Raw genomic sequence first — 17,111 nt, 5'->3', positions numbered from 1 at the left:
AACAACTTATCGGATTGGTACAAAAACAAGTTTTGTTACAGTGATCACATTATAATTCTTGAAAGTATCAACGAATATTTTCGATTTTATAAGAAATCAACATCAGATGGAAGCAATATATTAGACAAGTTGAACATACGTGAAACACAGAATATAAAATGCATACATAATAAATAAAATAATAAGAAAACTATCATGTGTCAGAACATTAAAAACAACTTATAAAAATTCAGTGATGGCATGTATTCAAGTAATGCATATGTAAATGTAAAATATGTGTATGCTAGAAATTATCCCATAGAACTTCAGTTCTCAACTACCATAAAATATGGCATTTTAAATTTTAACTTCTAGCATACACATATTTTACGTTTACATTCTAGTAACTTTAACAATCCAAAGGATATACATCCATATGCATCACTTGAATACATGCCATCATTGAATTTTTATAAGTTGTTTTTAATGTTCTGACACATGATAGTTTTCTTACTATTTTATTTATTATGTATGCATTTTATATACTGTATTTCACTTATGTTCAACTTGTCTAATATATTGCTTCCACCTGATGATGATTTCTTGCTAAATCGAAAATATTCGTGGATACTATCAAGACTATTGTAACAAAACTTGTTTTTGTACCAATCTGATAAGTTGTTGACTGAAATTGTAATATAATAATTCTTTTATCATAAATGTATCATTCAACTTTTCTGAACTTTAACCTCAACATGACTTTTTAACTTGAAAATGGTTCACAGTCCTGCCATCTATCCGCAATATGCGGAACTCGAATTACGCAAGTGAAGTGGGTAAGTACTGTATATACTACGCGACCAAGGTGGGACCCGTCGTGGCAGAATGAGGAAGTTCGTGCTCGCTGCATATGTTTACTGCTGGAGTGTCGTCACATCCAATGCCTAACATTTCAAACCAGTCACAATGCCGCATGTAGGAAGTCGTGTGTTTCGTAGCCATTATTTATAATGGCATAAAGTTTTTTGATGAAGAAAAGAGAACTAGTTTATTCTTACCTCTATCAAAGACAACAGCTATTGTGAAGTTAAACAAAGAAACAATTAGTAGGATTAGAAAGGACAAGGGTTTAGAAATATTGACACCAAACAAAGTTAGACGACCTCCTGCAAATAAGGTTGAATTAGACGACATGGACAAATGTATCATAAGAAGAGAAGTTCATAAATACTGTATTATATTCTCTACAAAGAGCTTTCAACATTAGGAAATTTGTATAAATTTTGTAAGAGAGAGATAGGTTTTAAAGGGTGCAAGGAAACTTTAAGAAAACTCATACTATCCATAGCGTTTGCATTAAAAAAATGTGAAGATAAAAGGAAATATCTAATAGAACGCTCTGATATAGTAGCCCGTTATTTACCTGAACGAAATATGGTTCCATACCCACAAGTGTTGGCAAGACGTAAATGTGTCAGGAGTTTATACAAATGGCAGTGCAGGTCAACGACTTATAGTAGCCCATGCTGGTGGTAGTGATGGTTTTATACCGGGTGCTTTCCTCATATATATGATGTCCGGAGTCCGGCCACTTTAAAATTTTATGGCAAGAAATGTATATCAAATGCAATATTGTATAAAATACAGTACCTAACTTTAGTTTACGTTACTTTCGATTCATGTTCCCTCCTTTACGAACACCGATGTTGTGGTGTGTTTTCTGAATAGATTCCTATTTGTGTAAATATGATAAAATAAAACTAAACAATAAAGTTAACTATATATACGAACATATAACGTATAAAGCATGTAAATAATAATGAAACAAGAGCGCAGTTCAGCATGTCCTTCATTTTGCATCTGATGCGGACTTTACAACACGGCCTATGTTGTGAAGCGAATCGCAGCACCACCAAACAAAACGGTTTCCGCCTTGGTTGCGTAGTATACACACACACACACACACACACACACACACACACACACACACACACACACACACACACACACACACACATACAAACGCAGTTGGTGAAAAAAAATGGAAGAAGACGTGCTAGAATAACCTGGCATGATCTTTATTACTCGTCTCTCATCAAACTAAAATGCCTTGAAGCTATACACAAAGAGTTTTAATCCTTTACATAGATACATGGAAAATAACTATTTACATAATCTTTGTTAACATACTATTCAAATCTTACACTACTAACTGTACGCTAAATTCAAAAAGCTTCTGAAAATTATGTGATCACTTTGGATATATATTTATAAAGACAATTTACAATAAGTCAAACTTATTGTCTTAGTCTGTTTAATTTTTTAATCAGATTTAATTTAAGTAAATAATAAAAAATACATGAATCCAGAAAATATATCTTTGACTCATTTGGAGTGGGACTATCTACCATTTCTTGAAACCGCGGTGCACACATCATGCACTTGACTTCTTAAGATTCCACTTGTGGCATTTCTAACCTAATGTTTTCTTCATAAGCTATCACATTTCTAGTTACAACTGTATAACATTGTAATAAAAAAACAGAAGTTACATCTGAATTAGTAAATAGGAGATATTTTTTATAACTTGCACTTATTTTATTTACAGTCATTTCGTCTCCTCTTTCCATTAAACATGTGATTGAATAAAAGACACAGAAAGCAAAATCACCGAAAGTGTTAACAGCTGAAGAAAGTAAAAAAATTATTTAGTATGCGATTTCTTTTAAAATCATCTTTATCTTTTAAATAAATGAGTTCTTTCGAGTAAAAACAAAGTATAAAAATAAAACTCAAACTTTTATACATTAAGGTATCAATGTAGAATATTTTGGAGCAAAAGTCCTCAAATCTCTTCCGGAAAAACTGGCGTGTAATATCCCTACAATACGGATGATTGAATATGCTCCAATATTACAAATTCTTTATGGAAAATATATATCACAAATATATTTTTTGTTACATACAACATAGAAATCATCATGAAAGACATGTTCCTACACATTTTGGCCAAGGGAATGATTCTACTACTCAGAGATATGATGTCAATTCCTAAGTTGCGATGTGTAATCAAACTTCAAAAAACTATTGTGTAATATATAGGTCGATACATCGAAACGTCTGTGAAAAACTTGTGTAGAAAACCTTAACAGTGAACAGCTACCTCTATGGTATTTAAAATCTGAAAATACCAATAAAATATGCTTCAACAAATAAAAAATAATAGTAAAAGCACTTTTAAATGTACATGTTTCAATGACTTTTACAACATAAACATTGTAACTCTAAATACTTAAACATTTAGTAACATAAATATTAACAAGTAAGCTATAAAATCAGAAAACAAGGAATATATCAAATTATGGTTAATTAGCTAGCTACCCTTAATCTCAAAGCTTCTTGATAGCCGGCAAGAAAATAACTATAATTTGTTCCGTGCTAGAAAATTATCCACGGATATGTCACACAGATTGGGTGCAATAAGCTCTTTTAATATGTATTAAATGTCTGTCCCTCACAGGGGCAGGATGCAGCCTGAGATGCGACATTAAGGGGAATTGGACGTTATCGCATGCAAAGTAATGGTAAAAATAGCCTATCTTCAAGCAGTCATAGATGTAATACTATTTATCACAGCTATTTCATTTTTTTTAGTGATATATGTATACACATTAAACTTTAAAATGAAAAAAGAATGGTTAATCTAGTATAAATCTTACTCTTAAATTAATTTTTGAATTTAAACATATGTTTTATATAAATTCACTACATACCTGTGATTAGGTACACTCTATTCACTTATCATAGCACACATTGAATTAAAATTTTGGCCACTTACTGCTAACAGATACTAAAACATACCCTACTAAAATTATTAAAATATCTGTAATATTATGGGCATAGGGCTTATACTAATCTTCAATTTTTTTTTTAATTTATTGACGGTGATGATTACTATAAGCCCTATGCCCATAATATTACAGATATATGAATAATTTTAGTAGGGTATGTTTTAGTATCTATTAGCAGTAAGTGGTCAAATTTTCAAGTCAATATGTGTTATAATAAGTGAATAGAGTGTACCTAATCACAGACATGTAGTGAATTTAAAAAAAAAAAATTGTGCTTAATTAAAAAAATTAATTTAAGGAAACAGATTTACTCTAGAGTCACCATTCTTTTTCATTTTAAAGCTTAATATGTATACACACATAGCTAACAAAAATGAAAGACCACTGATAAATAGTAGACTATTATATTTATGACTGCTAGAAGATAGGCTATTTTTACCATTATTTTGCATGCGATAATGACCAACTCCCCTTAACAAAATTATAGATTCTTCAGAACTCCAAAACATCTACATTATAGGATTTGACAACTTGCTTCTTTTTAAGGAATGTTTCTATAAAGATGTTCTCATGTTGTTCCTTGTCTATGCATCAATTTCACCTCCTCTGCTAACAGCTTCTTTTGTAACAGATGTGACATGAACACAGTTTTAGAAGTTAATTTTTAAAAATGTTAATAGTTTTCTTGGATATTCAATTCTCATCTTGTCACCTTTCGGTCTTAGACTCATACGAATTTACATCATTGTTGCTCTCAAGATTTTCATTTTATTATAATTTTTTGCGCTGTAACGGATGTGACAAAATTTGACAACCACCTCAACACTTCATTTTATGTTAGCTTAAAAATCTGTTAATCCTTTTGAATAATTGAAGCATCGGCTGAAACAACGTTATAAGTTACATTTGGTAAAATTTACAGGAGCTGCAAAAATGTGTACGCGTACAACGTTGTTCTTATGAGGGTAGCAAACTTTTGAGTGGACAAATTTCACGTACTGCATTGATGGACAGTTGCAAGCCAAGGAGTATAGCAAAGTAACATGACATACAACATTATTACACGGAAACATGCCGAATGAAAATTTTGTAACTTACAACGTTGTTCCAGCCGACGCTTCAATTACTTGTACCTAAAGGATGACATTAACTGTGTTGATGAGTTCCATTATTGTTTATTTTAATTTAAAAAATAATAATGTTATTTTCTGTAACGGATGTGACACATAACACATGTATTTACCTTATTTTACATGGAAAATTAATACTTCACAAAAATTCGGTGAACATGTTAAGCTATGACATATTCAGACATTTTGCTACACATTATCATCACATATTTATACCAGAGTAAATAATTTTATTTTTAGTTTAAAAAAAAATGGTTGTTTAGCAATAAATAAACAGTAACACCCATCGGTATCCATCATATTGTAGGTTCGAATCTCCCACTTCCATTTTTTCCTTCACTTTAAAATTATTTTACTGCCCAAAAACGTGTTTATTTTTTATTGTCATCACCGTTTCATGGATTCCTTCAGCTTCCATCTCCTGAACTAAATGTTCGCTACCAAGAGAATTAATTCTTTAACTTTAATTTAAATCAAGTTTGAATAAAAGAAATTACGACAACTTTGGACACCGTTTTCTTCCACTCTAAAAGAATTTATTTTTGGACTAGTTCAATATAATGGTTGATCAGCAATAAATAAACAGTATCCATCATATTTTAGGTCCGAATCTCTCACTTCAATTCTTTCCTTGGTTTTAAAATTATTTTACTGTCCAAAAATACATTTTTCTTTATTGTCACCACCGTTTCTTGGTTTCGTTCAGCTTTCATCTCCTGAACTAAATGTTCACTACCAAGAGAATCAAGTTTGATTAAAAGAAATTAAGACAACTCTGGACGCCGTTTCCTTTCACTCTAAAAGAATTTATTTTTGGACTATGCTCGTTTTTGTAAAAGTTGCTTTAAGCAGAAAAAATGAAAATAGACAAATTGAAAATTACATCACGAACATTGGCTTGCAATATTATCCCTTATGCTATGAATACTGTTAACGAATGTATTACAACTGATGCATAGTCAAGGACACCTAAGAAGTAATTCGTATTTTACAAAGATTGCTGGCGAACATGACAATAACTTTGGTGTCCTGGAGTCTGTTTCCCAAGCCCTTTGATTGGGTATAGTTTTCATTAAAACATCGCATTTCCAGACAGCATCTCCCCCTTGTCAGTAATAAAGTACAGACTGCAGACTTGAGCATATAATCAACTACCTATAAATAACAAAGATAAAGAAGATGACAAAGAGAAAAGATTTTACTTACAGGTTAAGTAGTCAAAGTCCTTCCCAAGAAATGCAATAATCTCTAGAGAATGTGTTAGTCATATCTACACAGTAATTCTTCACGGCATCCTGCTATAAGTTCAGATACAACTATGGCTGAGTCTTTCAGTTTTTAGTTCATAATAACAGAATGCAAAAATTGTTCAATTTGTACCATGCCCTCACCACGTTTCTCTTTAAAACGTCCATTGGAAAGAAGACCGACACCAGTTCCTCTACAACGGTTTTTGAAAATGTTATCATCACGTAAAGCAAAAAATGATATGTTACAATCCAAGTGTTTATAAAGCTAATACAAGATTCATCTTCAATATAAACAGCTGCCGTTACTTCACACCGCTCTAGGCTTTGTTCATTATTTATCACATACCTTACGTAACTTAAGAAGCACCAATCCACAAGATTTCAAGACCTCGTCAGTCGCTATGGCTCTCACACAATCATCCTCAGAACATATCACAAACTGTTATCTTCAATTCCCGTTGTTGGTAGAACTGGTAGGAGTTCCCAAATTATCTATATCTCTCTGGGCACGTGAGATTTTGACCTTATCTCGTGGCGTGCCATCTTCCCCCGTCTCCATGGCAAACATCTTCATCTTCTCCTTGAAGCTGAGTTTCTCTGGTAGAGGCCCCGTCCGCGTGGAGAGCAATTTCTGGTGTTGCTGTGCTGCCAGCAGTCTTGTACGAGGATCTCTGTACGGCAGATTTATTCATTAATATCAAACCTTTTCACTGCTGACAATTCATGCGACACTGCTTCACCTTCCTTTCAATAATGTTCATAATATTTAATTATAAAAAACGAAGCTGTGCTAGAAAGAGTGGATGAAGAAATAATAATGTTAAAAATAATAAGAGAAAAAAGGAATTGGCTGGGTCACTGGCTGAGAAGAAACTGTCTGCTGAAAGATAAAAGTTTGGGGTAGAAGAATCAGATTATCAAGAGCATAAGCAAGGAGGGGAGATTACCGGGTTTGAACCCTTCCTCTTGAGCTTTTTGAAAAAAATACATGTTTAGATTTGAGTATATTTATCTCCTATCTCTACCAGGTTAAATAAATAAATACTACTAAATACTACTACTATATTTTTTTCAATAATCGTTTCCACTAAACTGGAGAATTAGCACGGTAACTTTGAACTGTGCCATTACGGTTACGACCAAATTTAACAAAATACACAATGTTGCCAACATAAGAATTTGATTTTGGTTTGTGGTGTCGTTAGAAGGAGAAATTTGTTTCTTACTGAACATTACTGAGAGATAGCACCACTGTTACTCTCATCTATTTCAATGATTTTTTCCTGCACCACTAATATGTTTGGACGACTTTTCTACATAGAAGATTAAGACAGATCTTACAAGCGATCTCCAATTACTAACAGTATGGTCATCAAAATTGTGTGTCCATTTTTTCTCGAACTGAAATCTCTGTCACATTTTCTTTTGTTTCATCACGGCCGATTGGGTTTATCTCGTCGGTATCGACGTTTCTACCCCTCCCTCAATATAATCCCTGTGCTTGGTGCTGCGGCACGTTCGAATTACAACAATGCTATCATTATTATAGAGAGACCTACCGCCTAGTAATAAAATGAAGCTGACACAATATAACTGAAAAGGTTATTTTGACAGTTCTGCAGTGCAGATGTTAAATATTGTGCATTGTCGATTTTAAACTCTGTATTCACCAGTTCGTTCTGACTTCACTGTGAAATGTTCGTTATGTTTTGTGTATTTGTCAATTCATACTTTTAATATAAACTTCACTTTATCGTTCTGGGTTCTTTGATATGTCTAAGCGACCACAAAGCTAAATTTTACAATTTCTTATAAAAAATTCGAGTAGTGATTCTCGTGAGGTTAGAATAACGTGTAAAAAAGGGGGCAGGAAGAGAGCAAGAGGAGCAAGACACACACAAACCTACATTACAAGTACTGAAGGAAAAGCATACTTTGACTTCACTTACTTGTACACCTCCTGAGCTCCTATCACTCCGGGGGTATTTCCAGAGAATGAACCACCATCTGGGCTCTTAGGGGATGCTAGCAAAGTCTCAGCTTCATTAATGAAGTGCTGCAACACAAAACACGCATCTTGTACCTTTCTGGAGAATATACATTCTGTATACAGTCGACTCCCGACAATTCATGTGTGGGTCATTTGCTTCGTGGGTAATTCACAATCCTATTTTGAGGGGTGGGGGGAAAGTAACTTGGTTATTTCGGTTTTTACTACATTTATGCTCTCTCCGTATCTCTTAAAAAATCTGAGATCTAAAAATTACAAAAAAAAAAAAAAAAAATGAACTATCCTCCAAGAAACAAAGAAAAGATGACAGATTTTTTTTTGTTAAACTAATATGTCATGATTAGAGCCCGGATGTGTTTAGGCATTTATAATAGTTAAAATAGACAGGCAAAAAAGGCAATTAAAAAAAAAAAAAGGCGCAATAATCTTTGAAAAAGGCATTATAAATTTTAAGAAGGCACAATATATTTTAGCAATAAATTTAAATTATATCAACATAACTAAATATTTACTTCGTAGGTGACACATGTTGACTTATAAAATACTTTTTTTCGTGATTCATTGTCTTTTCACAAATCTTACATAAGAAAACTGTTCCATCGGTTGAAAACACATGGGCACCACATTCAATAACATAAGCATGAAGTTTACTTTTCAATGGTTTACTGAATTTAGGCATTCTAGCTAACCGATCTTATACCTTCTGTTACCCGACAATAACCGACTGTTACTCACTCAAATTTCTTTCTTCTACAATAACAAACACGTATAGCACAAAATTGTAACAGTAAGATTTGAAAATATGAAAGCAAACATTTGAAAATGCTACGTGACAACTTCTATGAGAACGAGCTTAATATTTAAAATTATAAAGCTGACTGTTGGTATCGTGAAGACATGACAATATTATATTTGTAACTGTGGATTGTCGATCATGTTTGTAGGACTTTTATTTCTTGTTTTTATGCATACTATCGCTTCCCTAAATATTGAAATTTTTTTTTCAGAACACTCTGTATGAGCTATTCCATCTCAAATCGACCGAAATATAGAGAAAATTGACCTTGCAATTTTTAAATACAATGAAACTTTTTCTGTCCGTAGACAACAGTGATACAATGCTTTGTGCAAAGTTTGAGGCATCAGAACTTCATAGTGTTTACATTTAAAATATTTAAATTTATCGTATTTTCATAAAATTAGCAACTTTAAACTGTTGTAGTTCCGAAACCCTTTCACCCAATGATCAAAATCATGGTTTATTTTGATGCTGAGAAATTAAAGTTTATATTGATACATAATCAGATTTTCTTACTTATTATGGAAATGGAGAAATTTAGATTTTTCCTCATTAAGACGCCTTTGCCAAGGAAAAAATATTTTAAAAATATATGGTTAGCTTCCGCATTGAAAGTACAAATAAACACATATTTTTTACTGGTACACCGTTGATAAGAAAGTATTGAAATTATCAAATAAAGAAAATAAATAGTACGCGCGTGAACTAACCAGCTGACTGTGAGGTGGGAGATAGCCGAGGTAAGCAAGGCCAGGAGACATAAACACGAGAAGTGTCGTCTAGGAGCACATGGCTGTGCTAGCTTTATCACAGGTTTTCATAAACACAGGAGTAAAATGACGCCCAACGCTCGCTTATCTTCAGCTCTCGGCCAGTGCGTGCGGTACTGCGCTGTTCAAGTCCAGGCGTGTGAAAATAATTTATTTAATACCCTCGAAACTTATTGCTGTACCACTAAGCAAACAATGCCGAATCCCTCTTAATAATGCAAGGTTTTTTCTCAATATTTTTTTACATTTTTACAAACTGGCAAAAAGCCTAAAAGTAAGTAAAATCAGATTATCTGTCTCTCTGTATACAATAAAAATAAGGATTACTTCTTAACATAACCTACCGAACGTCAGCTTAAAAATAAGCTCCCTTTCAATGTTCTGCAGTAAATGGTTCCAGAGTTCTGAGCGCTGAAAGAAGCTTGTTTTTATAAAATACGCTAAATTTGTCGCTCAACAATATGCAAACCATTTGACTTTCGTAGTATATTTTTGCAGATGCATTCTCCTCAGCACCTTGTATAAATAGGGAAAAAATTAAAGTATAAAAAAAATGCAATCTCTTAACCATTTCACAGTCCTGAATCCCTTCACATTACTTTGTCTGGATAACAAATAAACAGTTACTCACATTTGGATCCTCCCGAATCTGCTCCATTGGTGGCTGCGATGTTGGCTGTGGTGGTGGCTGATTAGCATTTGGGTCATGGAATGATACTCTTTTGATTGTTGTAGATGTTGTCGAGGTCGTCGGATTCGTCTCTGACCCCCTGCTGTGGACCATGTTGCTCCTCTCCGTCGTCATGTTCGTCGTCGAGTTCCTCAACACACCTTGCGTCTGAGACATAACCGTGAAGGACGACCCTCGCTCCGGAGGCTGGGGCGGCATCGCAGCATTCGAGTTCCTGTCGTTCAGACTGTTTGACTGCTGGTTGCCGCCCATCAGGAGAAGAGAATCGAGCCTCTGTGTGCCACTGCTCTGCAGGGGCGACACCGGTGTAGTTGCTGACATTTTCGAGTTCGCATTAGAGTCCTGGTGATAGTAATTCACAGTTTCTGATTTCTGTTGGATGTTTTGCAATGGTGACACCGCAGAGTTTCCTACTAGCTTGTTGTGGTCCTGTTGGTAGTAACTACTCTGTGTTGTATTGTTGGTAGTTGGCTGGGATGGGAGATATCCATTATACTGCTGGTGAGGATTGCTAGTTTGGTAGCTGCTGTGATGCACCTGTGGTGGAGACGCTGGACCGTTGATGACAAGGTTGTCTAATCTCAGATGGCTAGGATTTGCTGTTGGTTTTGTTGACAACATGTACTGGTTATTGTTCGGTGCAGCTGCTGCTTGGAGTCTTGACATATTAGCTGCATTATTCTGTGAAGTTGGAGACAGCATTTGATTCTGTGAGTGTTGTGGTGATAATGGTTGATGATTTGGCTGCTGCATCCCTTGGTGCTGGTGTTGCTGCCTAACCTCTTCATCCTGAAATTACGAAGACATGTTTTAAACAACAATTCTAAAAAAAAAAAAAAATCAGATACATATACCTATAAGAAAGTTTTATAACTCAACAAGTAACAAATTTATCCAAATGGCATTTGCTGCAAAAGATAGAGGAAATCGACAAGCTTTCATGGAGATCAGCAAATCTCTACATATGCATCTGGTGTGGCTCGGCAGATTAAAAAAAATGTATCAGCGCGGAAATATCAGCAGCAATGAATGGAATAACATGATGATGATTTCCAATGATCCGGATTTTTTTTACGATGCTGTATCAACATCTCAGGTTATTTAGCATCCAAATGAAATGAAGGTGACAATGCAAGTGAAATGAGTCCGGGGTCCAGCACCAAAGTTACCCAGCATTTGTTCGCATTTGAGGGAAAACCCCGGAAAAAACCTCTACCAGGTAACTTGCCCAAATGGGATTCGAACCCGGGCCACCTTGTTTTGCGGTCAGATGTGCTAACCGTTACTTCACAGGTGTGGACATCTGAATCTTGATAGTTACACCATTTTCCTTCTTGCTTCCCAATATAGGCTAGTTAGATTTTCTGCATTTTGTCTGTTGAATGGAATAACATAAAACTCAACAATATTGAACATCTAGTGGAAATCACGAGAAATGGAATTATGGTGTTGACACCATAAGAACTTGATGAGTTCCTTTGTCCCCTGCAGCAAACAACATTTTTACATAAATTTATGAGTAACTGAGTTATAAAACTTTTTTATCAGTAGTGTTTGTCCCAGACACCGTTTATTATTAAGCACTGCTTATACTAACAGTCATGTCATCTGAAGAGAGACAAAGTCATGGATGTCGTTGACAATTCTACATTGAAAAGAAAAAGAAATGAGCTCATAAGTATTTGAGTCTGATTTAAATACTTAAGGAGTGTGACAGGTGAAATTTTGGTCAATTTCAGTCAAAAATCGCATTTTCGTTTTCTCGTAAAAATGAATTTATATTATTATTTATTATTTGGTTATTTTACGACGCTGTATCAACATCTAAGTTATTTAGCGTCTGAATGAAATGAAGGTGATAATGCCGGTGAAATGAGTCCGGGGTCCAGCATCGAAAGTTACCCAGCATTTGCTCGTATTGGGTTGAGGGAAAACCCCGGAAAAAACCTCAACCAGGTAACTTGCCCCGACCGGGATTCGAACTCGGGCCACCTGGTTTCGCGGCCACACACACTGACCGTTACTCCACAGGTGTGGACTCTTATTTATATGTTGAGCAAGTTTCAATGCTCTGCGGCGCTAGAAAGCATAAAAATTACGCAATATATAAATGGCTGCACCCTTGAACTTCAATTACATGCACATTTTACAAGCTGTTTTCTCACAATTTTTTTTCGGCACATTTCGTCAAGCTAGAAGTGTAAAGGCTCTTACAATTTTTATGCATGTTCTATACACTATAGTTAACAAAACAGCACAGGGGTTACATGATTAAATGAATACTTTTTAAAATAAAAAATGAAATATTTATAGTGGCAGTAAAAAATTGTCATTTTTAGCTATGCACTATAAATGAAGTTTTACTGTATATTGGTCCGTGCCCAGTCTCAAGATTACTAGCATAAACTATTGCTCAAATCGTACAGAGTTAAGCAAAGCCCCAAAAAGTCATTATAATTTGGATGGCAGGATGTTAAAGATCTCCTCTCACGAGATAATCGACAGTGAGTAGCAGTAAGGATGTCTGACCACCTCTGCCTCTCAGGAAGCGCCCTGGTACTCATTTCTGTTAGAGGCTGAGTGAAACAAAGGACCATTATTATTAATATGAAAAATCCATAACATATCACGAATCGAAACTGCGACCTTCCGGCTTGTAACACAACACCTCTTCCGCAGAGTTACCATGCATTCCTCCAATACAGGTTATGTGTCTGACAAAATCAAGAAACAAAACATATTTTTTTTTTGTATAAAATATTATCTTGTAATGAAAAAATAAATTACTTCTAAAATATCTATCTATACTAAATAAATTTTACAAGGGAAAGAGTTCATCCAAAGGGCTGGACTCGGGAAGGGTACCCAAAACGCTCATTGCATTTCCGCGTTGAATTGCAATACTTAAAACGTTGACGCAAATAAGTACTGCAACAACGATCACCGATAATGGAGATAAAAATTTTGCCGATTTGAGATACCAAAACTTTAGCGTCATGACTCCAAGGACAGAAGGTCTCCACAGCAAAGGGAATAAAGATATAATTATCTAAAAGATAAGCATATTTATTGACTTTTTTTTTCACGGCTAATTCAGCATCAGATGCTGCGCATCTGGAGGTATTCGGCAAGTGAGATGGAGCTAGAGTGTCAACGCAAGTGGAGTCCCAAATTAAAGATTTTCCTCTAGACCATGGAATTAAGGTGAGACCACGGGTCGTTTACCATCCGCACGACTAATACCTGGTGGTTCCAAAAGAGACGGGATGCCACAAGAAGTCAGAGATCTTTGTCTTGTAATGCGACCCTTGCTCCTCGCACAGCTGAGTGCATGATGGCCGTAAATATCAGCAATTCCTCCGCAAATACATTGGTGTGGCTGGCAGAGTTTACAACCAAGGCATAAAGCTATTGCGATTTTAAAGGATGTACTATCTATTAGAGTGCCGATGTGAGGAGAAGGTAAAAATAATATTCCAAACAGCAATGTTGAATAATTTTGCTAAATTTTTATACTATTACAATTTCAAAAAAAATCTTAGTGTAAGGATGTCATGGTATTGTTGACAATCACTGTATTGCTGACGACAATGAACGTAATTATAAAAAAAACATACTGTTTATTGTTGGTGAGTAGGCGACTAGATTGGATTAGTCAAATTAGTCAGGTCACTGTGAAAGTTCCGTGTGAGATGTTAGCCTTTTTAACTACAATTTGTTCCTTCTAATATTCGGAAATCTGGAACAAAGAGGTGGGATTAATGGTCAGACAAGACACCGAAGAGTGACAACAGCATATCCCAACACACGTGCAGTTTCGACAGCTTTCACAAACACAGGCATAGACAGGTCACTGGCCACCATGATCCCCACACCTTTCCCCTGATTGGCTGTATTATTCTCTTACCCTTCGCATTGTCCAGTCGTCTTGTTCCCTATTAGAGTCCACCTCAGTTTGTTTTCTTTTCAACTCTTCAACCCTCCTAGATTTCTCTTTCTCGTCTACAGTTCCTACTGATGGTATTTGTGGTTTTGGCAAGGTTTTTGGTGGAGACAGCATTGACGACCGTCCATTTTGCTGGAAATCTACAATTGGTGGCCTTCGTGTATTCTGTTGCTGATTTCTGGAATGATCTGTATCGTCTTGTTGCTGTGTTGCCATGCGTAACAAACCCTGAACACGCTCCACGCTTTCCTGTAAATATATATATTTAACATGGTAGGCATTTCTAACAAGATTCCTGCTAGATTCTTTATTTTCTTCTGTGTTTCGAGGCAATCCTGTTGTTCAGTCATTCTGCAAAGCCATCTTTCTTTTGTCTAAAATTAAGGCCTACCAAAATAGCTAAGTTTGCGCGAAAAAAGTGTTCGTGGTATAGGTGGTACTGGAGATTGTGGTAGAACCAACAGTGTTACTGATGATGTTAGTTGAGGTGGTGGTGGTGGTGGTGGTGGTAATGATGATAATGTTAAAGTGGTAGTGGTGATACATTTTAATTTATTATGTACCAATTTGTAGCACTTGGCATAATTATTCACCACTGATGACACTGAGCAGTGTATTACCAACCTGCCTGTTTAATGAAGTAATGGACGAAATTATTAAAACAGTAAAAGAAAACAACAAAGTACCGTATATGAGCGAATACTCCGTGCATATTTTTTTCCAGAATTGAGCAAAGAAAAACTGGGTTGCATGCATTATTTGAAATAAGGTTGGTACCGCTTCGTCTCAAACACTGAATCCCATTATACTATAGCGTTGTCCAGCCTCACACCTCAGTCTGTGAGGCATAGAGTTGGGCAACTCAATTCTTTTTTGGAAGTGATTCCAATGATTCAATCATACGTGACAAATCGATTCTAACGATTTGTTCAAGATTCTTCTCAGTCTGAGATTCCAACTATTCTTTTGAATCGTCAACAAGCGACTCACAGAACTCTTCCCTTTGCAAACCACGGGTAGAACAAAAACATTCTACATCTCTCGCATAGAGAGGGTTACCATATGTAAAAAAATTAAAAATGTAAAATGTGACACTAAATTTGAATAATTCTGATAAGAATGTAAATTGTTGAGCTTGGTGTACACTAGAATTGATACAAGAGACTCAAGAGAAAATGGAAGTTCCGGAAGTACACTAATCGATAATCGAAAGTTGCTTCCTGTAATCAATACTTTTCCATGATCGAAGCACCACCACCTGGTAGGTCACGGTTGTCATTCGATGTTCTTTGGTCATACTGTAGATTCGACTGCGATCTGTGATAAAGTGTAAGTATTACTTACATTATAAGTACATTGCTCAAAAATTTCTATTTTTACGTACAGTAGCATTGAAAAGCAAGGCAGTGTAAGATTTTGTACAATGATGGCAATGATGGCCGGATGCAGGGTACACACCTAAAAGCAGGACAAGTCCAGCAAAATTTGAACGTCTGGTAACCCTACGAATAGATGACATGAGACATTGGATGGTCTCTTTCTGACTGGCTGGAACCATTCATCATGACCTCCAATAGTCTACAAAATTATCCAAGATAGTGTTTCCTAATTTTCTATTGTAGGTAGAGTTCCGGATGCTTCTACAACAGCATGTGAAAATTATTATGCGTTTCTTAAAACAAATTGATATTTATTTAGTTTTGGAGTGAATCATCATGTAGGATTAATTTCTTGTAAATAAAACACAAATTACAGTGTTTTTTTTTTTTTTTTAATTGTCTCTCCTAAAATAGGGTATGCGGATTATTCGATGGTGCGGAGTATTCGCGTATATAAGGTATATGCACACGACATCGTACTTTGAGGATATCATGAGAAGAGAGTGGAAAGGTATGCTGAACTGGCAATTAATGTAGACAAATGTGTAGTGATGAAAATTAGTAAGATGGAATCAGTGATGAGTGAGATTAAGCCAAGGGTTTCAAGCCAGATGTAACTATCCCACCATATCACTAAAATTTAGTTCCTTTTCTTAATCACACCTTATCTTAATCTACCTTGTAGTCAACATGAAAGACTGTTTCCTTAACAGCTGAAGGCTGCAATTGTGAGATTAAGAATGGCAGTATACGGATTTAACTGTTTGCAGTGGAACTTAAACCTTGTTCCAGAACTATTTAATGTGGATTAGTCATGTCTGGTTTGAAACCCTTCAAATGTGGTGGATACCAATTAAAGTCAACGAAAGAGTTTGGATAAGTAGAAAATAAATTTCAATCAGGAGGAGGAATACAAAAAGAAATTACCCAAAGAGTATAAGCTAGTGGAAGGTTGTATGATCCAATTAAAGATATAATTTGGAACTCGGACATAACAAAGGAAGCTAATACTCTTATCTATAAAACATACTTTATGCTAGTAATAAGCTATTGATGCTGAAACTTGGGTAATGACTAAGAGAGAAAAAACTGATTACAAGCAGCAAACATAAGAATATTGAGAAGCACTGACGGAAAGAGCAGAAGGCATAGACTCAGGAATACAGAGATAAAAGGAAGAGTTGGAGTTTGACTTTTACAAGAACTTCTCGAGAAAAGAGACTGGATATTGTGTGGACATCTAAAGAGAGTTTAGCCAGAAGAGTACTGGAAATGAGAGTAAAGAAAAAGAAAAGACTATGAGGA

The 17,111-nt window shown here is 35.3% G+C and overlaps 1 protein-coding gene across 7 annotated transcripts in view; it reads right to left on the bottom strand.

Moving 5' to 3' along the window:
• Positions 1-2,036: 2,036 nt before the first annotated feature.
• Positions 2,037-17,111, bottom strand: part of cno (adherens junction formation factor afadin) — a 552,013-nt gene continuing 536,938 nt past the window's right edge. For 5 of the 7 annotated variants that reach the window (XM_069832773.1, XM_069832775.1, XM_069832774.1 and 2 more), the window contains 4 exons: positions 14,389-14,676; positions 10,422-11,270; positions 8,160-8,266; positions 2,037-6,881 (listed from right to left, as the gene is read on the bottom strand). In XM_069832773.1, coding sequence (XP_069688874.1) covers positions 6,659-6,881; positions 8,160-8,266; positions 10,422-11,270; positions 14,389-14,676 — 1,467 coding nt within the window. In that variant the 3' untranslated portion in view covers positions 2,037-6,658. Of the gene's footprint in view, positions 6,882-8,159; positions 8,267-10,421; positions 11,271-14,098; positions 14,221-14,388; positions 14,677-17,111 lie in introns of those variants that run through there. The other 2 variants (XM_069832778.1, XR_011333387.1) reach the window with 2 other exon arrangements.

This window comes from Periplaneta americana, chromosome 8 (assembly GCF_040183065.1).
Source record: "Periplaneta americana isolate PAMFEO1 chromosome 8, P.americana_PAMFEO1_priV1, whole genome shotgun sequence".
NCBI lineage: Eukaryota > Metazoa > Arthropoda > Insecta > Blattodea > Blattidae > Periplaneta > Periplaneta americana.
This window is presented reverse-complemented; position numbering and strand designations above follow the sequence as displayed.